Source organism: Phoca vitulina, unplaced genomic scaffold (assembly GCF_004348235.1).
Source record: "Phoca vitulina isolate PV1807 unplaced genomic scaffold, GSC_HSeal_1.0 scaffold23, whole genome shotgun sequence".
NCBI lineage: Eukaryota > Metazoa > Chordata > Mammalia > Carnivora > Phocidae > Phoca > Phoca vitulina.
The window spans coordinates 19055967-19079009 of record NW_022589726.1 but is presented as its reverse complement, the minus strand read 5'-3'; the positions used below and the strand labels follow the sequence as shown (position 1 = coordinate 19079009).

Sequence of the window (23043 nt, the reverse complement as noted above, 5' to 3'; positions counted from 1 at the left end):
AAGTCTGACTCCTAGAGGGGAGCAAGGAGAAGACAGTGACTACGAGTGCCTACTGTGTACGAAGCACCTCCGCAGCCGTTCAATCTCCTGATAACCAGAGAAGGTGGGTACTATTATCACCCAGGCCCAGAGAGGTGACGTGACTTGCGGTTGGTCACACAGTAGCGTAGGAACAGCTAGATCAGTGAATCCACCACCAGCCTTGCCCCAGCCTTGTGCTCCCCGCCTCTGGGAATGCTTCTCTTCAGGAGAAATTTTACCCTCGCAAGAAGTCCCCTCTCTCTGTCTAAGATGCCATCTTGTGTGGAAGCTGGGCACCCTGCTAGTTGGGTTTCTTGCCCTTGGGGTGGCATGCAGGCCAACCAATCGATGCTGGTGGGGGTGCCCAAGACTCAGAGGGCCAGGGCCCTGTCCTCTTAAGCCAGCCTAATTGCTGTGTGACCTTGGGCCACCGCGGGGCCTCTCTGGGCCTCACTTTTCCCATCTCTTCTTCCGGGGAAGCCCCGGGTAAATTTATAACTCAGCTCCAGCTTTGCTGCCTCGGAAGGTGCTAGCAAGGCCACAGAACCCTCACCTGAAAAACAGCTCCCGCACCCCAGCCGCAGGGAGGCGGATTATGTAACTGGGTGTGCGGCGTGTGTGTTGGGGGGGGCGCGGGGCGGGGCGCTCGCGGCTATTCCGGGCGCCGCTATTTTTAGCCCCATTGATGAGGCTGCGTCGGCCGCCGCCGCCGGGATTCCGGAGACGTCAATGGACGCGCGTCACGGTCCCCGCCCGCCCACCGGGGGAGGCGCGCCCGGGGCTGGGACCGCGGCGCTGGCGGCCGCGGGCTGCGGGGGCGGGGGGCGCGGCCGCAGCCGGAACTGCGGGGCGGGGGGCTTCCCGGGGTGGGGGGCTCGGAGTCGCGGCGGCGCGGCTGCAGGAGCGCGCGTGGCGGCGGCGGCGGCGGAACTGGTGGGGGCCCCCGCGCGGCGCCCGCGACCCCTGGCCTCCCGGCATGGGCGCCCCTGCGGTGCGGAGCAGCTCCCCGCCGGCTGGTGCGCGACCCCGGAAGGCGGGGGTGCAGAGGCGAGCAGAGCTCGGCGGGCCAGGTGAGGGGGGGCTGGGTGGGGAGAGGAGGGGGCCCCCGGGAGAGGCCCGGGAAGGATGGGGTCTCCGCGTAGGCAGTGGGGTGGGCCGGCAGCCACGCTGGGCGTCCTGCTGGGGATCGGGGCTGTGTTGGGTGCGGGGAGGGAAGGACTGGATTCCCAGAGGAGCCTGCTCGCTCAGAGTCAGCCCCCGAGTGCGGCGGCCAAGGCTTTCTCTCCCCGGCCCGCCAAGGGTGGGGTTTGGCCCGCGAGGGGCGCTGGAGGTGGCCAGGCAGGAGAAATTCCTTCCATTTCCCCGCCGGCTGCGGGGAATGCGTTCCAGGAGTATCGGGAGGGGAGGGACCAGACTCGCCCTGTGCAACCCCTTCTTGGGATTGAGTGAAGAAATCGAGCCAGGAGAGGGTCTCATAGAGTCAGGAACGGACCTGGGATTAGAAATGCTGCAGAAGTGGCATTTACAGTGAAGCCTTAATTTGGATTGGGGGCTAGTTAGTGTTCGGGCATGCTGGGAAAAGGAAGGCTGGGCAGAGGTAGGTGTCTTCATAACAGTTGTGCCCAAAGGGTGCTGATGGATTAGGGGGCTGATAACAGCCCGGACAGGGGCTTCAGTGGCGGCTGCAACTGTGGTCCTACACCCACTCCAAGTGAATGTTTAGATCAATGACTTGAATGAAAACTTAAAAGGGAAGCCGGCTGACTCTTTGTAAAGGCCTAGAGCCAAGGGGAATGACAGGATAAAATCAACATTCCAAATGATGGCAGCCAGGCAGAAGGATGGACCAAGATGAACAAGATGAACAAGATGAATGTGACTGATTATATATGTTGGGGCCTGTGTTGGAGTGAGGAAAATTAGCTCAGGAGTTCAGGCCTAGGGGCGTCTGGGTGGCTCAGTCGGTTAAGCGTCTGCCTTCTGCTCAGGTCATGATCCCAGGGTCCTGGGATCAAGCCCCACGTCGGGCTCCCTGCTCAGTGGAGAGTCTGCTTCTCCCTCTCCTTCTGCCTGCCTCTCTGCCTACTTGTGCTCTCTATCTCTCTGTCAAATAAATAAATAAAATCTTAAAAAAAAAAAAAAAAAGGAGTTCAGGCCTAGTGCCTGGCTCTAAGGCGCAGGAACCTAGGGCCCGGAGCTTCCCACTTGCTTTCCGGTGTTAGCTGCCAAACTGCTCCATGCAATCTGAGACCTCTACCCACTAGAGGAGTCTAGGAGGGGAAGAGGGATGCCTGGCCCGGGGCTCCCTGGTCGGGCCCCCTGGGTCCTAATCCTGGCTTTGCCACTTCCTAGCTGTGTGACCTTCAGCAAGTTGCTTAGCATTTCTGTGCCTTAGTTTCCCCATCGGTAAAATGTTCATTATAGTAACCTCTTCCTCATAGTGTTGTGAGGCTGCAATGAGAAAGTGCATGTAAAGTGCTTAGTAATGTATCTAGCACATGGTGTTCAGTAAATATCATCTGCTGTTATTATGCCCATTTCTGGTTGGGGACTTGGCCAATGCAGAGCTTACATCCAGGAAGGCATTGGGGCTGCAGAGGGTCTGCCAGCCACGTCCTGTGGTGAGGAGGAGTGTAGTTAAGAGAAGACAAATACTTGATAGGAAGGAGGGGAAGGAGGTTTCCGGTGGGCCCAGGCAGAGCTGGGATCCAGGCCTGGGGCTCTTGGAGTCAGGGTTGTAGCTCAGCATAGGGATGAACCCTCAGACTTTGGATCTGCCCTGCAGTGGAAGGGCCAGTTCCTTAGCTGCAGCATTCTCCCCACCTCCTTCCAAGCAGCTGGCTGGTCCTCTCAGCCCAGTTCTGAGGCAGGCACGCGTGAGTCCACTTCTCCCACATTCCTCAAATACTTCCCGAGTACCTACTAGTGCTGAGCTCCGTTTGGGAGACCGAAGACTGCCGAGATCGAGACAGATGAGTGAACAGCATTAGTCCTGCGGAGCTAATAAAAATAGGTTAATAGGTGGTGGTGGCGGGGGGGGGGGGGGGGGGGGGGGGGGTCCCCGGGGGGGGGGGGGGGGGGGAAGTAAACTGGCGTCAAGGGAGGGGTGAGGGGGGGGGGGGGGCGGTGGTGGAGGCTCTCCAAGGAGGTGGAATGGGACTGGAAACCTGACTGCTGAGAAGAAGTTAACCATACAGACATACTGGGCAATGACTTTCTTGGTAGAAGGAACAGCCAAAGCAGTGGTCTGACGGGGGAAAGTAAGCCCATGTGCTTGGAGCACAGCAAGGGAGGGGGAGCGAGAACGGGGTCCTGAGGTTCCCACGCCATTTAGGGGACATCACACTTTTCTCCTCCAAGCCCCCTCGGCCCTGGGTTCACCCTCTGCACAGTGCTGAGTGTAACTGACCTTGATTCATTCCCCCATCAGAACCTCCTGGGGCCCAGAGATGTAGGTTTGCTCCTTCTCGGATCTCCTGTGGTTCATGGCTCACTGCCTGGCTCACAGTAGGCCCTCAGTCAGTGCTCGCGGAGGGAATTTTGGTCTGAGACAGGAGAGGGGTTCTGAGATGTTATGAAGCACTTTCTGGGCATGACCTGGGTCACCAACTCTGGCCCCTATTCTCAGAGACAGGAAGACCTGGGTGCTCAGGGCCGGCCTGACTGTGGTGGGAGGTGTTGGCCCTTCCTGCCCTTCCTCCTTAGTTGTGGACTGGTAGGGAGAAAAGGGAAGGTTGTGGAGGGGAGTGCGGGGCCTTACTGCAGACCTGTTTCTGGGGTGTGGGAAGATGATAGTGTCGTTCTGGGAAGCAGGTGTAGCCCGTGGGCTAGGGCAGGTCTGAAGCGTGATTTTGCCTTCTGTGAGGGGCTGGAAGCCCTCTGGGTGTTCTAGACTTCTCCCCTCCCTTTCTCTCCTGCCACCTTTACTCCCTGCTCTCCATTACACCCACAGGAGCATGGGAGTGCTGGTAGCTGTGTAAGAGGAGAATCCAGGTACCATGGTCCAGAGTAGCTTCCATTAGCCCGTGGACCCTGGGGCAGAGGTCAGGAGGGCAAGGAAGCCCATCACCCACCCTCTGGGGTCCTCCTCCTCCTCCTTACTCCCTCTACCTCCCACCATGGGAACATCTGCTTCTCTTTTCCCACACCTCATCTTGGCCTGTAGGGCACCTGGTCCTGCTCTCAGTCTGGGGCTCAGTTGAGAGAGGAGAGGGCTGAATTAGGGTGGAAAAAGGGAAGGAGAGATGTGGGGTCTGGAGTACCCTGGCTGAAGGAGGCTGTGGCACTGGTGAGAGGTCGGACGAGAGCTTAACAAGGCTGGAAGGGTGGTGCTCACATTTGGCTCCGGAAGTGGAGGCCAGGTGCCCAGAAGTGGCTTGAAATAAAAACCAGGGTCTGGGGCTGGCTCTGATGTGTCCTCATTTAATTTCTCCTGATAATGGTAGTGCTATCATATGTGTATCTGGCACTGTTCTATGTCCTTTACACGTATGAACTCATTTTAAGCCCCACCATATCTCTGTGGTTGTTAATTTCAGAGATGTCAATTACAGATTGTCATTTTCACAGTTGAGGAACATGAGGCACAGAGAGATTTTGTAACTTGCCCAAGATGACAAGTGACAGAGCCAGGATTTGAACACAGGCATCTGGATCCAGCGTCTGTGCCCTTAACCGCTTTGCTTCAAGCTGGGTCTTCGTGTCTGGGGACTGGAGTGCCTTCACAGAGTATTTCTTGGGAGTCCCCATTGCTCTGGTTAGAAGGCTGAGCTGCCTGGAGATGGGGCGATTGAGCCCCTGCCCTGTGGGGTCCTCTAGGCTTTAGGGGCCAAGTTGGAGCCTTCTAAGGAGAGAGGGGTATTTTGCCCTGTCCTCACAGTAGCTCCCTTTTCTCTGCCTACAAAATGCCCTTTTGTGCGCATCAGGGCCAAGTGCTGGACTGAAGCCCCCCCCCCCCCCCCCCCCGCCCCGACAACCCAGGAGTGGGGCAGGAGACTGAGGGGCTGGATGCTGGCATGTGTCTCTGTGACCCTGAGATGGCCCAGATACTGTCAGCAGTTCCTGATCACGTCCCACATCCCCAAGAGCTGTTTGCCTGGGGTTCTGTGTGCCCCAGGTTCTGCTGCCCAGCCCAGGGAAGTCCTTGGGCTGGCTTGTTGCTTCTCATGGCCTGGGTCCTGCCCCTGTTCCTACTCCTGTGTTTCCTGGCTGTGCTGTCTCCAGGGAATGTCCCTGCTGACTGGTCCCTCCGCACTCACACTGATTCTCCCTCTGTAGGCTTCCACCATGGACAGAAGCCAGCCCTGGTCCCGCTCCGGTGTCCCAGCTCCTTCTGCCAGGCCCTGGGGGCCCAAGGGATGGTTGACTGTTTTCCGAGGTCTGTTGGTTCATCCAGACTGGTAAGTGCTCTACTGTTGTCCTTTGTACACCTCTGCACACCTCTGGGGCCTTCAAGCAGGTCGGGCTGGGGGGCAGAGGTGGGTGTGGAGCTGCCCTAAGCAGATGTGGTTTCAGGGACGGAGGGGGAAGCCCTGCAGAGGTGGCAGGTGAGGTGCTGCTCAACTTGGGGAGATCTGATTTCTTCAGTGATGGAGGTAATGTGGGGGTGGGGAAAGGGGACGCCTGGCTTTCTTAGCAGGATAGGCTGGGGGACTCTGGGCCTGGGGCACATAGGCTGGTGTGGGAGGAGAGGGGCAAGGGTGTGGGTGAATGACTGCTGTTACCAAGGCAGCATATGTCTGGTGCTGATGGGGTGGGGCTGGATAGCTCAAGCAAGGCTGGGAGTATAGCGGGGCCGGCGGAGGGGATGGGAAGTTGGCTTGTTTCTAGGGTGTGCACCAAGGGAGTGCATGAGGGAAGGCTGGGATCATCTGCCCCCTAAAAGGGCAATGACCACCCCCGTCCTACTATGGTGGGTCTGTGTGGGGAAGATCTTGCTGACAAAGGGTGTGATAGACCCTCCACGATTCACCCAACATCCTTGAGGGGGAAAATCTCAGACTTGTGGCCATGGCCAGAGGGATTCTAGGCCATCTAGTTCACCTTCTTTTATGGATGAAGAAACTGAGTTATAGAGGGGAGAAGTGACTTTTCAAGATCCTATAGTGAGGACGTGTAGAGCTAAGCTTAGAATCAAGGTCTCCCAGAGGCCTGGTCGGCTGGTGGAGGACACACCTTCCTGGCCTGAGGACGCTTCTGGAGAAGATCTGGGGGTGAGGGGTGGAGTGTAGGAATGGAATTTCCACCAGATCTTTCCCATGGGATCTCAGACACTAGGATGGGGCCAAGGGCACCGGAGTCCCGGTTACCATGTTTACCTGAGAGAGCTGGAGTTCAACCTGGCACCCTGGCCAGGGGCCTGTGATTGCCTTTTTCCTTTCCAGGAATGGAGGGCTGTCTCCGAACCACAGCCCTCTTCAGGCCTTGAGAGATCCCTAGATGAAGGAGGAGCTGGCTCTGTATCTCCCCCGGCTCCCCAGACACTGTTGCCTCATGGGGAGTGGGTGTTCAGGGCACAGGGAGTCCCACGGAGGTGGCTGCGATGGGGGAGGCCGGGGTGGCCAGTGTGAACCTGGGTGGAAGGAGGGGAGGCCCTGGGAAGCAGGGCCTCCTGTTCCAGGGGCTGGGCTGAGTGTGCACCTGGCTACCTGCTGGCAGCCGGCTCCATGCCACCAACCTTGGGCTGGGGGCAGGGAGGGGAATTACTATAAGTGGGAGAGGCAGATGTCCCTGGTCAGCCAGGGATCTGGACTCGGGAGGCACGTGAGTGAAGACAGCAGCGGGCCAGATGGCTTCCCTCAACCTGGCCCCCACCTCTACCGTCAGCTCAGACCGCCTCCTGAGTGCCCAGCCTTCCCCTCTGGGTACAGAGTGGCCCCCGTGGGCAGAATTCCGTGTGTTCAGCTCGTTGTCTGGGTGATGGTGGTGACTGGGTGGAACTCTCATGCCATATCCACTGCCAAGGCCACCCCGAGGGGCTGCCAACCGGGGCCCCGTGAGTGCTAGAGCTATTGGTCTTGTGACGTGGGCACCTGTCTGCCAGGCCCGGGCACGAGCCCAGGGTCACGCTCACGCCGGGGCTACCGTCAGCTGACTATTTTGGGCTCTTGCTGACCTGGGCCAAAGTCAGGCCTCAGCCAAGAGGGCCCCGAGGCAGCTCCCTCTGTCCCCAGAGGCCGGCTCTGGTTTCGGCTATATAAACAGAGGAGGACATGCTGGCTTGGAGACAGCTCCATGTCCTAAGTCCGCTCAGCTGGTGCACAGCCTTGGCCGGGCAGGCCGGGCTGACAGGGCAGTCCCGTCTCTTTCCACAGGGCTCCCTGAGGCTGCCAGGAAGAGCCCCTGACCAACCGCAGGATACTCGCCTGGTGCGGTTGTCCAGGATCTCTGAGAGTCTAAGCAGATCGTGAAGAGATAGCTGGTGAGTCTTAGGGATGGGGAAACTGAGGCATGGGAGCTGGGCTGTTTGGATCTTTTTCCATTGTGACCATCTGTGTTGTGGTTTCTTTGGCCTTGAGAGGAGGGGGGCAGAGGAGGAAACGGGTGGCTGACCTTCCCGAGGAGTGAGAGTAAAGCTTGACCTGAGTTGGGTGGTGGTGGGAGTCACATTTGGGAGCACGCCGTGATCAAGAGCTGGGAGACGTGGGAAGAGACAGGTGCTGCCATCTCTCTCCTTCCTTGGAGATTTCCACCACGCTCTCGGGCCTCCTCTTCTGTGACCCAGCCTGGATGAGGCACTGGTCGGCTCGGGCTGGGGAGGGACGCTGGAGTGAGCTGGGTGGCCATCGGGGGACCTCTGCATTGGTCCCCGAGGAGGGTCCCTGAGCCCCCCAGCTGGTTGGGACTCGGGGACTTGGCTTCCCTGAGCCCTCAGCCCCTGCCCTGCTCTCCTTGCTTGGCTTCCCAGCTGGTCGTGGTGTCTGCGAAGCAGGGCTGGAGCGAGGTCTGGCAAATCTGCCAACCATCTTGCCACAAACACGCTCCCTGGGCCCCGGGCCAGGGGCTGCAGCCCAGCATGGAATAAGTGGCAGCCCCTTGCGTGGGAGGCTCTTGTGCTCTCCTTCTCAGTTCTCAAAAAAAATTTTTTTCCCCTTTCTGAACGTGAGTCTCTAAATGAATCCAGAGCCTGTGACTAAAAATACTTTAACAATAGGAAAATGCATCAGTCTTTCCGGCTGGGGCTTGTTATCAGAGGGTTTTTATTTTGGAATTTGAAATTTTGCCCAAGGAGGCTGGGTGGAGACCTTGGGCAGGGGCAGGAGAATTTGGTGGGTGGTGATGTTCTGCAAGGTGGTGGGAGGCCCTCCAAGGGTGGAGGAGAGGAGCTGGCCAGGAGCTGAGCAGACTGGGGGGCATGGAAGGAGGTTCGAGGAGGGTGCAAACAAGGCGTAGACCGACCTTTCCCAAAGGCACTCCATGATCTTGTCTGCGTTTTTCCAGCGCCGTCTGGCTCTTCTTCCCGAAGTCTGATCTTATTCTTTTGTGCTGTCTGTGAATGCCTCCTAGCCTGAGAGGGAGGTGAAGGTCGAGAAATCCCTGGACTAAAGACAGCCTCTGTGGAGAGAGGCCTGGCCTCCTTAACTCACTAGCTTTCTCCAGAGTATTAATTGAGCACTTGCTGCATACAGAGTCTGGAATTTTCCCAGTGCTGGGTGGAGCCACATCTCTGGGCACACTCTCATTTCCTTCCACTCAGCCATGGAGGGGGAAGAGGTGGGGATGGGGTTACTATTCTCCAGTTCTTGAAGAAGGGGGTGCTGGCTCCCCAGTCTAGCTGAAGACCCTGGTATCTCCTTTCCCAGCCTGCCCTCCCTGCCCCAGGATCCTGCTGCAGGTCCCTAGAGTTCAGCTTCCTAGGCAGGGTTCCATTTCACTGGTGAGCCTCCCCCTTCCCTTAACCAGTTGAATTCTCACAGCCCTGGGAGTGTGATGTTGTCTGCACTGGGCAGATGAGGAACAGTCTGGGAGAGGGCAAGGGACTGGCCCCAGGGCACACACCAGGCTTGCTGGCTCCTGGTCAGAGATGGCTCTGGGAGCTCCTCCATCTTTTGTCCCTGCTGGGGTTGGGGTGAGAGGCGGGGGGCAGTGGCTTACCTGCCCACGTCCTTGGGAGTCTGTTGTCAAGGAGGTAACAGCATGTGTGGTCGTGGCAGGGCCTGGGCGAGGGCCAGGAGATCAGAGTCAGAGGCCTGGGCCCGACCCTGCATCCCCAGTTGCCAGAGCTGTCCATGGGAAGCCCCCCGGGTAGTAGGTACTGCTTCCTTGCCCACAGCACAAATCCCCCTACCCACTGCCAAGGCAGGAAGAGGAAGTGGCCAGGTCAGGGCTGGCAATAGGTCCTGGGGCCGAGGAGGGGAAGCTCCCGTGGCCACTTCTCAGCAGGAGGAGGCAAAGCTCACTCCTTCTGCCCACCACGCGGGAAGGGTGTGGAGGCCTGTGGGTGGGGATGGTCTTGGTGAAAGTAGGGCAAGTTCCTGCCCTCTGTTAGGGGGTGTGGAGGGTGGCGCCGCCCAAGGGGGGGCAAGTGTGGGAAAGGGGCTGTGCATTTCCACTTCCTCCATCCCCCATTTACCCAAATGAACGATGGTGGACATTGGCTGCCCATTTGGGGCCTGCCCTGGGCTAGTTACTATTGAAGATGCATGAAGGCCCCCCCCTGCCGAGGTTGGGGAGACAGGACCTTGCCCTCATGTTCACACATAGCTGGAGGAGGGATGAGTCAGCGCATAAGTCCCCGGGCTCCATAAGGTCTGACTTGGAGGGGCAAAGGCCTAGTGAGTGCTTCAGAAAGCATCCTGTGTGAAGACCCCTTTCTAATGGGAGAAATGGCAGCCTCTCCTAACCGTAGCTGTGTCCTGCCTGTGTCGATAGAACAAATACATAATGGGAAACAGGCACTGTTCTCCGATTTCAGCAACGCACACTTGAATGAATCTGTACTCGATGAATTCCAGCAGCATCTGCGTCCATGTGAATAAATAAGTCTCGCCCGTTTAGGCATGGCTATTTTTTAAATAAACTTTTGTTTTTGAAAATATACATACAGAAAAATCTAGGTGTGAAATCTTAAGAGTAGAGTATGATGATTTTTCCAGGGTGAACACACCTGGCTGCTGATCGTTGTCCAGGTTGGAAACTGGAATGCTTCCAGTCCCACCAAAGACCCCCTCATAGGCACTGCTGTTTTTAGTTTACTGGCTGTGTGTGTGTGTGTGTGTGCGTGTGTGTGCGTGCGCGCCCGTGTCCGCGCGTGTGCACTTACGCACACCTGGTTCTGTGGTGCACTTAGAAGCCCCAGTCTGCAGCCCACAGTGGGGGCTGTGGGTCCAGCACAGACCTGAGAGTTAGGGGACCTGCATTTGAGTCCTGCCCCTGAGCCTCCATCTCCTCGTTTATGGGTCACAGTTCTAAACCTGGAAGGTTGAGGGGAGAGTTTAGTGGAAGAATCCATGCGAAGTGCTGTGGACTGAGGTCTGACCCTTGATTGGTGTTCCCCATAACTCCCCTCACCTGTGAGAAGGCTGGGGGAAGGGTATGGCTTGAAGTCTTGGAGGATGGGCAGGATTAGAGCAGAAGGGAAGAAGAGGGGTCACTCTGCCCACCGAATCGTGGGAAGTTTCATCCAACTTCCTTTTATGGGAGCAGCGGGGAGCTGGGGGTAATGAGGGCAGGTTGGTGCACTGGGCCAGGCTGTGCTGTGCGAGCCTGGTGTGGACTATGGTCTCATCTCCAGCGCGACATCTCACCCCGCGCTTCTTGTGTTCTCATGGTCCTGCCTTACCTTCTGGTCCTTGCCTCTAGTTTTGGATCTCTCTCCCACTATTACCTCCTTCATCATTACCTGTCCCCTCCCACCCCACACCTCCCCCCACAAGGGGCTGTTCACTCTGACCTTGCTCTTGAGGGCTGGACTTGGAGATCCCTTGGGAGCCTGGGACCAGCTTATGCTCCAGGCCTCCCACGGTCTGCATTAATTGTGCCTTTCCCCAGAGTTCCACCTTAGCCAGATTCCACTCTTCTCAGAGCCCCAGGACACCTTGGAGGGCCTCTGGCCAGCAGGGATGAGACCCTGGGTCCCAAAGACCCTCATGCCTCTCTCCCCTCTGCCTTAAGGTAGGTGCTCCACATGGGTGCCTGAATGGGTGGCCCTGGCTGTGCTCCCACAGAGGGACTCTGCCTTTTTCTCCGTATTTATTTTCAGAGCGCAGTGTCTACAGCCCCTGCAGCATCCCTGCCTCCACAGACATGGCCAGGTGGCCGCTGTGGTTGCCTTCCCCTCCCTCTGCCTTTGGGGCAGTGAGAAGGCAGCCTCCAAAGCTGCAGTATCCTGGCGAGGTGGGGCCTGGGCTGTAGGCTCACACCTGGAGGCTAATGCTGAGATTTGGAGATGTAGGCCAGGGCCTTGGGCAGCTCCTCACCACACTTAGTTCCCTGGGGCTCCTGGGTGGGCTGGCCTGTGGGAAGGTAAGGAAGGTCTTTGTTGCTTTTTACAAATGGAAAGTGGTGGGGAGGACGGGGGCACTAGGGCTCAAGGCTGGCTCAGCTCTCAAAGAACTGGTAAGACTGGGCTTGAGCACAGATTGATCAAGCTGCAGCCAATACACCTGTTAGGCTGATGCGGGATGGAGGGAGCATTGACTTGGCTAATCATATTTTTCTGACATTAATTTTTTTTTTTTTTTTTGAGGAAAGCCCTACTGGGGTGGAGGGAGGCATTCCAGAGTGGGGTGACGGGCTAGGTGGGAAGCCAACTCATGATGTGGCTGGGGCCAGCTTCACCAGCCCAAACTTGCTGTGTACTTCAGAGCAAGGTGCAGCTCCTCTGGGAACCCTTGGGTCCTAATCTGCAAAATGGGAGGATGTGAATGATATTAGCAGTTTTATCTTTTTTATTATTTTGTTTTTTAAATACCTACTTTTTTTTAAGATTTATTTATTTATTTTAGAGAGAGAGAGAGAGGAAGCACGAGCAGGGGGAGGGGCAGAGGAGAGCGGGAGAAAGAGAAGCAGACTCCCCACCTAATTTGGAGCCTACCACGGGCCTCCATCTCATGACCCTGAGATCACGACCTGAGCTGAAATCAAGAGTCAGACGCTTAACGGACTGAGCCACCCAAGTGCTCCCTGTTAGCAGTTTTAAAGCCTTTTTGGTGTTTTTTTTCTTTTTTCTCTCTTTCTTTTCTTTCCTTTCTTTCTTCTCTTTTCCAAGCAGAATCTATGCAAAAGCCCAACATAAAGCAAAACAAAACTTCGGTGTGAAGTGGAGTGGGGATCTTGGACAGGTCCCATTGTATTATTCTGCCCACGCTTCACCTTCAGCCAGGTGGCCTTGAAGGGTGTTTGGAAGATGGTTTGGGAAAAACCAGAGCTCTCCAAAGACCGGTCCACGTTGAGATTGTATGCTGAAGTGGGGGCGCTATGGCAGGTTCTGGCCAGATCACCGAATGAGATTGGGGTTGCATGAAGACTACTCCACTGGTGGCAGCAGGGGGATTTGGAAAGAGGAGACAAGCTGGTTGAGGGGCAGTTTCCTTATTGGGTGTGGGCAAGGAGAAGTGGAGGTCACTGGCCTCACTCAGCTGGTCTGCTGTCTTCATGCACCAGTAAGGCGTGGGCTGTGGTTGGCAGTAGGAACGGGGATCCAAGAGATGTTCCAAAATAGAATTTCAAGAAAAAAAAAATGAGAAGTTGCTTGTGGGGCATCAGGAGCAGAGATGGGGCAGGGAGTACAGCGATGACAAGCTCTCTGCAACGGATGAAGTTTGAGATGCTGGCAGGACCTTTGAGTGGGCAGAAGTGAGGGCTGGAGACAAGGGTGTGGGAGACCTGAGATGGGAGGTGAGAGTGGAAGTGAGGAACAGGAAGTGCCTCAAGGGTAGGGGGAAGTGCTGTCAGGTGACCAGATTAGGTGAGAGTGGGGCCACCAGCACAGGCGCAGTGGAAGCAGAAACTCTTCAAGTTGACTTACTGGGGAGAAGGGGGCTGGGTGGGACGGTCTCTTCTCCTTGTAAACATTAGCATCACTTCCCCTCTCTCTTACCTAACAAGTGCGGGCTCCCCAGGTTTGGGGTAGAATGGGGGTGGAGGGGTGACAGCCAGATCAGGGAAGGTTCTAGGTGGGCTGCAGCGTGGTCTGTGCCCTGATACAGCCCTGGCCGCCCCTTCTTGCTCCATGGCACAGGTCAGAGCTGCTCTCTCCACAGGTGCTGGAGGTGAGGTAGGAGTCATGGACAAGGGAGGGCGTGAGAAAATCCCCTACAGATGCAGTCAGAGGTCCCGGGTTCCACCCCAGTGGGCCACCACCTCGCTGTGTGACCTTGAGCAAGTGCCATTATTTCTCTGAGCTTGTTTATTTATAAAATGGGGAAGAGTCGGCACAAATTTGACAAGATTTCTCAGGCTCCACCCGGTTCTGAAATTCGGTAATTTCCCAACTATAGTGCACCCACCCTGTAAGGGACTGGGAAGAAATCAAGTTCAGCGTGTGGAGCGGAGCACATTGGCCCATCTTGGGCCTGGCAAACCCCTGCCTTGGGAAGGTACTTTGCATTGGGAGAGTAGGGGGCGGAAACGACGGGGGTGGTGGTGGGGGGCTTTGACGTTCCTGGGCCAGTCTCTCAGCCAGTGACCCTGCTGGGGAAGACGGGTCAAGTGCAGTGGCTGCGCCTTGGGCTGAGGTGGGGGTGCAGGTTGTCCGGGGTGTGTCCCAGAGTTGCCCGCCCCGGCCCGGCCCGAGCGGCAGCCCGGCAGCGGCAGAGGGCGACCCCCCAGGGCTCCAGGAAGGGCTGGGAGAGTGCAAAGGCGGAGCCGGGCGCGGAGGGAGCCGGAGGGAGCGGGCGCGGTCGTGGCTCCCCAGAGCAGCCGGAGGCTGCAGAGATCCGAGTCCGGGGAAGCCCCGCGGCCGCGGCTCTGGAGCGCCCCCTTCTCGGACTCTGGCCCTCCAGGCCGGTTGTTTCGGACCTGGGGGGGGGGCCCGGGCCGGGTCCTGGGTCCGGCGGGGGGGAGCTTCGGGAGTCCGGGAGCTGCTATTTTTAGCCGGCGCGGCGGGCGCGAGGGAACTATTTATAGATCAAACAATCCGCGCTCCCTGCGTCAATGGAACCCCGCGTGCGTCACGCGCGCAGACATTCCAGGCCCCCTCTCGCCCCGCCCCCTCGGGCTCCCCGTCCCGCGCCTCCCCCTGGCCGCCTCCCGCCGGAACCGCGCCGCCCCCCGCGCCCTTGTATGGCCAAAGCTCGCCGGGCCGCGTGCGTCAGTGGCGCCCCCGCCCCTCCCCGTGCGTCACGGAGCGCTTAAGAGGAGGGTCGGGCTGGGCTAGGGAGCCCCAGTAGCAGAGGCTGCGGAACTTGGGGGAGTGTGTGCAGGACCCGGGGAGCGCACGCGGGACCAGACTGCGACTCGGGGTGCCGGTCCCGGGCAGGGGGAGCAGGAGCCGGCCAGGTAGGTGCCCCCCCGGGGGGGGGGGCGTGCATTTCAGCAGCGCTCTCTGGTTTCTAGGAGTGTTGCATGAAGGAGATGGGCGTACGCGCGGGCAGAAAGGATGTTGTAGGGTCAGCGTGCAGGAGAGCGGGTGTAGGGTGCAGCTCTGGCGTCAGAGGAGAGCTGTTGGAGCGGGATGAGGACCCTGATCGGACTTGAATCTACTGGGCGCGGGGGTGGGGTGGGGGGTGTCTGTGCAAGGTGGAAGCCGCAGGGGGTTAGAGTTGGCACCAGGAGTGGGGACTTGTTCAGTAGGAGGCTGGCTGTAGTTGAGTTTCCAAGGGTACCCGAGTGGCACAGGGCGCCCCGGACTGAGGTGCTGATGGGGTCTCAGTACAGCGGGGGAAAAGATAACACAGAACTTTAACTGCTAGGATCCATCGGACTCCTGCCAGGATTGGATTTCCAAAAGGGTCTTCTTCCTCCCGGCATGTCCGCCTCCTCCCCCATTCCCTTAGTTGTTTTCTTAACACTTTAGAGGCTGTGGCTTAGGTTGCAGGGATCCCCGAAGTTGCTGCCTGAACTGTATCAGGAGACTTCTGGATTGCTGAAGGAAAGGGCCAGCATTGGTGGCTGAACTGTGGAGGGGTACTGCTTGTGTTTCACCAAACGAGTCTTCTTAGGGGCGGGGTCTCTGGAAGCACAGGGAAGATTGTTTTAGCTGTAGCTTGGATCCTGTGTATGTGTGTGAGAGAGAGAGAGAAAGAGAGAGAGAGAGAGAAATGAGATGTAGAAATCTTGGTCCTTGGAGATCCTGGGTGGGAGTTGCTAATGTTGGAGTCTCTGGTGTACTACCTGAAGGATACTCCCTCACACTGTCCCAGCCCCACGTGCTGATCACATCTGTGCCCCCCTCCCCCCAGTCCCTGTTGGCTCATACAGGTGGGGTGCAGCCTGAAGCTTGTTCAGCATAACAGGTGCAAACCACCTTGTTGCCAGGACCTGCCTGAAGCCGGATTCTCCCTGCTCCCTCCTTCAACCCCGCCTCTTCCTCCTCCCTGTGGGACTGCTTCTCCCCCACCCCCCTTGACGCTAGATGTAGGTCCGTATCTGGTGTAGTTAAGTACCTGTGCGGGGGGGGGGGGGGGGGGGCGGATAGGCTGGTGGGGGTTGATCCGGATGTGGGACGTCCAAGTGGAGAAACAGGATTTGAATAAGGCTGGAACACCCAGCCTTATTCCAGGTGGCTGCCACCTCTCCTCCACCCCAAACCCATCCCTGCCTAGGCTGTCTTCGTGCAGGGAGACGTGGCGACTCTTACCTCTTGCAGGTGCGCTCTATCCCGGGTGGGTGGTGCCAGCGTTTCGAGGGGCTCCGTGGCCTGGGTTGGTTGTGGGAGTGTCAGGCCAGGGTGGAGCTGCCCTGTCCAGTGTCCATGGAGGTGGGAGGAAGGCTAGAACCAGAGGACTCCCTGGGCTCTTGGCCAGGAGGTGGTACCAGCCTTTGCCCCCTCTCTCTGCTCCCTGGATTATGGCACTCTCTGTTCCAGCTTGCTTCCTTACCCAGCCTCCCTCCCTGACTGGGAGGGCCAGAGCTGTGCCGACCCCAGGCATGGATGTGGGATGGGGAACTGGCCCAGAGCCTCCTCTATGTTAGTTTTTGACCAGTCTGCAGACTTAAGGATCCCCCTCCCCCCCCAAATGGTGCTGTCTCTGCTCCTTCAGGCTTGTCATGATTGAGGGTATAACCAGCCCTCCTTGCCCGAGCTCCTGGATTCTTCAGGGCACAGATACTCCTCAGTGGAGGGACCCAGGCAAGGACAGGATGTCTTCCATCTGCCCACCAACAGACTCCTTAAGTCTGCTGGACTCAGAGAGTTCTCTTATACAAATAATAAGGGGCAGTGCTTTGGGGGTAGCAGAGAAATTCTTCTTAGGGACTGTCCATTCTCCTGGAAGTCCAGGGGGGCCGTTCTCTCCTCCTTCTGGCCCCTATTCGGCGTCCCTCCAGCATACGGCCTTTAAAGGTCTGGAGACCGGTTACTTGATCCTCTGGGGAGCTGGGGACTGCTGAGGAGGCCCCGGCTCCCTTCCTTTTTGCTTTTGGGAGCATCCCAGGCAGCACCGAGTGGGTGCCCATCCCCAGATGGCAGGACTGGGGTGCGCGTGGGAGCTGCAGCCTTTGTTCAGTGTGTAGGGTGGGGGCAGGGATGGGGGACAGGCTCCTGGCCGCTTAGGCCTCTTGCTTGGGCAGCTGGGCCTTCACTCTCCGCTTCTCTTCCATTTTCAGGATGTCCATCCCAGGCACTGTGGGGGGGAGGAAGAGAGGGGGTTTTGCAAGGGCTGGGCCACGCCTGGGAATATTCCCAGAAGGGCCAGGTTGGAGAAAAAGCATATCTGCACCCAGAGAGTGGGCTAAGTAAGGCTTTGCCTGGCTGCCTCTCCCACCCACCCTTCTCCCAGCCCCCACCCACGCCTTACTCGGTGCGGGAGGGCAGGGGGCTGGAGGAACACAGCTTCCCCCTGTTTCAGCAGAGAAATGCTGGCTGGATGCCTTCCCTAGGGTTCCCAGGCTGACTGGGGTGTGGCTGGCCTTCCAACTGAGCCCACTCTTGCTGGGCCACTGCCCAGGGGCTTTGTGACATGGGGATTGAGATGGTACTCCGGCTGGGGACCTGGGTTTCTGGGCTCTGTAGTGGGCCATGGTGCTAACGTCTCAGTGTCCTGTGTCTGGCTGGGATTCCTGCCGCCTGGCTACTCAGGGACCTAGACTTAGAGGTCAAGGCTGCAGCCTTCTCTCACTGACTCTCACTCCCCCAATCTTGGTCTCCTCCCTCTTCAGAGATGCCCTGTATCCAAGCCCAATATGGGACACCAGCACCGAGCCCAGGACCCCGAGACCACCTGGCAAGCGACCCCCTGACCCCTGAACTCAGCAAGCCCACCATGGACCTGGCTAGCCCCGAGGCAGCCCCCACGGCCCCCACTGCCCTGCCCAGCTTCAGCACCTTCATGGATGGCTACACAGGGGAGTTTGACACCTTCCTCTACCAGCTGCCAGGAACAGCGCAGCCGTGCTCCTCGGCCTCCTCTTCGGCCTCCTCCACGTCCTCCTCCTCGGCCACCTCCCCCGCCTCTGCTTCCTTCAAGTTTGAGGACTTCCAGGTGTACGGCTGCTATCCTGGCCCCCTGAGTGCCCCCCTGGACGAGACCCTCTCCTCCAGTGGCTCCGACTACTATGGCAGCCCCTGCTCAGCGCCGTCCCCATCCACGCCCAGCTTCCAGCCACCCCAGCTCTCTCCCTGGGATGGCTCCTTCGGCCCCTTCTCACCCAGCCAGACGTACGAAGGCCTGCGGGCATGGACAGAGCAACTGCCCAAGGCTTCCGGGCACGCCCATCCTCCGGCCTTCTTTTCCTTCAGCCCCCCTACTGGCCCCAGCCCCAGCCTTGCCCCAAGCCCCCTGAAGCTGTTCCCTTCACAGGCCGCCTGCCAGCTGGGGGAGAGAGAAAGTTATTCCGTATCAACGGCTTTCCCAGGCCTGGCGCCCACTTCTCCACAACTTGATGGCCCAGGGATGCTGGATGCGCCCGTGCCGTCGGCCAAGGCCCGCAGTGGGGCTCCGGGTGGAAGCGAGGGCCGCTGTGCTGTGTGTGGGGACAACGCTTCGTGCCAGCATTACGGGGTCCGCACCTGCGAGGGCTGTAAGGGCTTCTTCAAGGTACTGGGCTGCCCTGAGTGCGGCTTTTTATGGGAAGTGGGCAGGGCTGGTCTCTTTTCCCAGCAGCGTCTCCGTGGTGGCCTCCCTGGGGTTCTCTTCCCAACTAGTCCTGCCCTTCAGGGAGGGGTTGCATCTGCAGGTGGGCCACCCTCCTGGGGACCCACAGATGGCAGAGGGCTGCCCGCAGAGGGATGATGAGATACGGGTGAGGGTGCAGGCTACAGGGGTGCCCCCGGGAGGGCACATGCTAATGGCCAGCCTCTGGTTTTCCTCTGCCCATCCTCCCCAACTCAAGGTCCTGGTGGGAAGGGGGCCCCAGGCACTCATGTTCCTGGCATGAGATAAAAGGATCTGGGAAGAGGGCTTGTGCTTGAGGGCTGGGGGCGGGCTGGGGAACAGGCTGTATGTTTGTCCCAGCTCTGGGTGCCTGCTCAGCTTCCCGTCCCCCCCCCCCCCCCCCGCCCTCTCTCATCTGTCCCAGGGAAGACACATTGAGAGGTGCAGGTATCTGCGCTGCCAGGGAGCCCCGAACCCCTGGCCCCCAATCTTGTGTCCTGGGGGGGATCTCCCTCTTTAGGCAGAAACCTCCCCCAATGTCCCCAAGATTTTCTTCTCCCCCCCCACCCCCCGCCATCTCTCCCTCCCCTGCCACCCAAATGTTAGAAAAATAGCTGTGAACAGAGAGTGCTTTTGTCTGTGATGGCAGCAGGATCTGGACGGTCCCCTCCCCTGGCCCCCCCCCCCGCCCGACTCTGACAGCCTGTTCCGTGTGGCCCCCCCATCCAGCGTACAGTGCAGAAAAACGCCAAGTACATCTGCCTGGCTAACAAGGACTGCCCTGTGGACAAGAGACGGCGAAACCGCTGCCAGTTCTGCCGCTTCCAGAAGTGCCTGGCCGTCGGCATGGTGAAGGAAGGTGGGTGGCTGCGATGGGCTGGCCGGACAGAGGCGGGCCTGAGTGGGGGGCGGCAGACCTCGGTCCTGCTGGGCTGCAGTGGCTGGCATGAGCGGACCTTATGTCCACTCCCCCTCCGGTCCACCTGCCTGGCTCATCGGTGGCGGGGGGGGGGGGGTGCTCTCTGTAGGGTCTCAGGGGCTCTAGGTCCTTAGATTCCGAGGTACTTCCCAGCATTGATGCACACAGTGTGGGCTGAGAGTCCCTTCCCTGGACCCCTTCCTCCCTTCCTTAGCCCCCTGCCCGTTTTTCTGCAGTTGTCCGGACAGACAGCCTGAAGGGGCGGCGGGGTCGGCTCCCTTCAAAGCCCAAGCAGCCCCCGGATGCCTCTCCTGCCAATCTCCTCACCTCTCTGGTCAGGGCGCACCTGGACTCCGGGCCCAGCACAGCCAAACTGGACTACTCCAAGGTGAGGCCCCACCCACCCCATACTCGTACCTTGGACAAGGTCCCTCCCCAGTGCAACACATTGGAAAAAGAGGAGCCCCCTTTGGGGCCGGCCAGCTGGAAAAATGTACCCCCTCAGGTGGGCGGCCAGTTGGAAAAATGTGCTCCTCCCAGCAGCCTCGGTCCTGGCTTAATATTTGAGAATTGGCAAGCAAGTGCATGGGCAGAATCTCAGGCCCTCTCTCACCCCCGGGATCTGGCGATCCTCCGAGTGCATGACGTGGCCTCCTGTGGCAGCCCTGGTATGGGGCCCTTCGCGGGGTTCTGACCCCCCTGCTCCCCGGCCCACCCTCAGTTCCAGGAGCTGGTGCTGCCCCACTTTGGGAAGGAAGATGCCGGGGACGTGCAGCAGTTCTACGACCTGCTTTCGGGTTCCCTGGAGGTGATCCGCAAGTGGGCTGAGAAGATCCCTGGCTTCGCTGAGCTGTCCCCAGGCGACCAGGACCTGCTGCTGGAGTCAGCCTTCCTGGAGCTCTTCATCCTCCGCCTGGCCTACCGGTGAGTTGCTGCTTTCCGCTCTGCTCCTCCCCTGTGCCCTGTCCTTGAGATCCCCCCGCCCCGTGACCAACCTCTGCATCCCTCCGCACCAACCAGGTCAAAGCCGGCCGAGGGGAAGCTCATCTTCTGCTCTGGCCTGGTGCTCCATCGGCTGCAGTGTGCCCGCGGCTTTGGCGACTGGATCGACAGCATTCTGGCCTTCTCTCGGTCCCTGCACGGCTTGGTGGTCGACGTCCCTGCCTTCGCCTGCCTCTCTGCGCTCGTTCTCATCACAGGTGAGTAGCCCTTGGGGAGCCGGGGAGGGCTTGAGGGCCTGGCCCTGGGCCCCCCACATTGTGAAGTGAGGGCACCCTGAGGCAGAGAGGGGCAAGCATGTGCTCAGAGTGAGCTGAGCAATAGCTGGTAGGCAGCAGAGCCGGGGTTCAGGCCCCGCTGCATCTGACTGCAAAGCCCCAGGCGGTCTGAATTATCCCATACTATCCAAGATGCACACCGTGTGGGTGTTGCGTGTGGCCCGGGGTTTTGGTTTGTTTTGAAAAATCTTCCTGAATTATGTCGCATGCAGGAAAGTGCACGAATGATAAATTTTCACAAACTCAGCACTCTCACGTAGCCAGCACCTAGATCAGGACACAGGGCCCTGCCTCCTGTGCCCTTACAGTCCTCAGCATCCCCAAGGGTATCTGCTGCCCTGACCTCCAACGGCAGGTTAACTGGACCTGTTGTGTACTTTATGGAGGTATAATTAATTATTCAGGGTGGATTTTTTGGTATTAAATGCAGAGGTTTTCAGATCTCTCTTTTTTTTTTTTTTTTAATTTTTTAATGCACCAGAATCTGCCCCCATTCCCCTTTTCACTGGAATTTCACAGGGGACTTAGCCATATAGGACAAAATCCGAGGCACTTTGGGCTGAGGGAGCGGTGGGTTTTGGAATCTCTAAAACACACTGCTCTGCTCCTGGGTTTTCTCGGAACTGGCTGGGAGAAAACCTGGGGCCTAGGCAGAAAATCTGGTTAGGGAGTGAGTTCTTTTTTGTGACCTCGGGCAACTCATTTAACCTCTCCGGGCCTCAGTTTCTCACTTGGAAGATGAGGATAATGAGGATGACTGCCATGGCCACTGGACTTCGAGTGGGGGCTCGAAACCGGGCTCCTGTGCGGACTTCTGCAGAGTGCGGGGGGAGGGGGAGGGATGGCCAGTCGGGGGGCAGTTCTCGGGCAGGGAGCAAGTGGTGTGAGGTGCGGTCTGGGGGCGCCCCCTGGTCCTCAGACAGGTAGCTGACCCCGCCTCTCCCCCCCCCCCCCCCCCCCCAGACCGGCACGGGCTGCAGGAGCCTCGGCGGGTGGAGGAACTGCAAAATCGCATTGCCAGCTGCCTGAAGGAGCACGTCTCGGCCGTGGCGGGCGAGCCCCAGCCGGCCAGCCGCCTCTCCCGCCTGCTGGGCAAGCTGCCCGAGCTGCGGACCCTGTGCACCCAGGGCCTGCAACGCATCTTCTACCTCAAGCTGGAGGACTTGGTGCCCCCTCCACCCATCGTTGACAAGATCTTTATGGACACGCTGCCCTTCTGACCCCAGCCCGGGAACACGCGTACGCTGTGTGCGCACGCTCATTCGCCACCCCACGTGCCTTTAGCCCACGGCCCACGGCCCCTCGGAGCACCCCCTCCCCGGCCTGGGCTTGAGCTGCAGACCCGCCGGCCGCCCCACTTGGGCTGGGTGGTTGGCAGGGAGCATCACCCACCCCGGGGGAGGGGATGCATTCACGGGGGTGACCCCTACTATTTGTCTTACCCCCCCAACCCGGCCCTGGCCTTCATGTTTTTGTAAGATAAACCGTTTTTAACACACACCGCTGTGCTGTAAATAAGCCAGATGCTGCTGTAAATACAGGAAGGAAGAGGCCGGGATGGGAGTGGGGGTTGGGAGGGAGGGGCGGCCCCCACCAGCCCAGGCAAGCCTTTCCCGCCTCCTTGCACCTGCTCTCTCTTCCCGCCCTCTTTCCACATGTACATAACCTTACTCTAGGAAGGAGACAAATGACAGATTCTGACATTTATATTTGTGTATTTTCCTGGATTTATAGTATGTGACTTTTCTGATTAATATATTTAATATATTGAATAAAAAATAGGCCTGTAGCTGAAACCGGGAGCCTGTCTGTCTCTGACACCACACGCACCTTCCCCCCCCCCCCCATGATTACTGAAGAGACAGAAGCAGCTCTGGATGAATCGTGGATGTTACCAACCTGAGCTCACAGGCCTCAGTTTACTCTTCTCTAAGAGGTAGATAATCCTGACACCTGCCTTTTGGGGTTGTTACACAAAGCACTCAGACTAGTTTCCGATGTGTGGAAAGCCTCTGATAAGCCCACACCTGGTGGATGGGGCCTGTGGTAGAGGCCTGCGGGCTGAAGGACAAGAGCGCCACTCGGCTGTCACGGTTCCTCCTTGGGGCCATGGTCTCTGATTGGGCTTCCACATCTGTAAGACAGGGTGAGGGCCAGAGCCTGCCTCGTGTTGCCACTGGGAGTCCGGGAACGTCGGTGGGGGGCACTGAGCCTGGGGCTGGGTGCAGGGCAGCCCAGGATGGTGTTAGTTGTTAGTACAAGTTTTCTTTCCATCTGCATTTTCCACATTCCTCCCTACCTGCCTAGCACCCCAGCAATAAGATCCGGGTTGCTGGTGGCCGTTGTTCTCTTGGGAAGAAGATCGTTCGGGGTTCCTATCTGTAGTCAGGTGACCCTATGTAGGTCCTCCAACTCCCAAGCTCATCAGTTGCTTAACTGCCTTAAGATGCAGATTCCTAGGATCTATGTCAGAAACTTCACTTTGCTGAGGGGGAGGGCCTAGGAATCTGCGCTTTCACCAAGCACTCAGAGTGCTTGTGATGCCTGTGGTCTAGGTGCCAATTTTTTGAGAAACAGGAATCTAGATCAACCCCAACCTGAGGCCCCAGGTAGCTGCCAGCCATGCAGGTCC

At 58.5% G+C, this 23043-nt stretch overlaps 1 protein-coding gene across 3 annotated transcripts; it reads left to right on the top strand.

Moving 5' to 3' along the window:
• Positions 1-1011: 1011 nt before the first annotated feature.
• Positions 1012-22207, top strand: NR4A1 (nuclear receptor subfamily 4 group A member 1). Of its 3 annotated transcripts, XM_032420817.1 has the most exons (9): positions 1012-1091; positions 5299-5420; positions 7335-7441; positions 17281-18158; positions 18945-19074; positions 19371-19522; positions 19856-20058; positions 20155-20333; positions 21375-22207. In XM_032420817.1, the coding sequence occupies exons 4-9, from the start codon at positions 17283-17285 to the stop codon at positions 21629-21631; spliced, it is 1797 nt and encodes a 598-aa protein (XP_032276708.1). In that variant the 5' UTR covers positions 1012-1091; positions 5299-5420; positions 7335-7441; positions 17281-17282; the 3' UTR covers positions 21632-22207. The 3 variants fall into 3 exon arrangements, with proteins under 3 accessions (XP_032276708.1, XP_032276709.1, XP_032276707.1); XM_032420818.1 differs by lacking the exons at positions 1012-1091; positions 5299-5420 and having other exon boundaries at positions 7245-7441; XM_032420816.1 differs by lacking the exons at positions 1012-1091; positions 5299-5420; positions 7335-7441 and adding an exon at positions 14313-14460.
• The last annotated feature ends 836 nt before the right edge of the window (positions 22208-23043 follow it).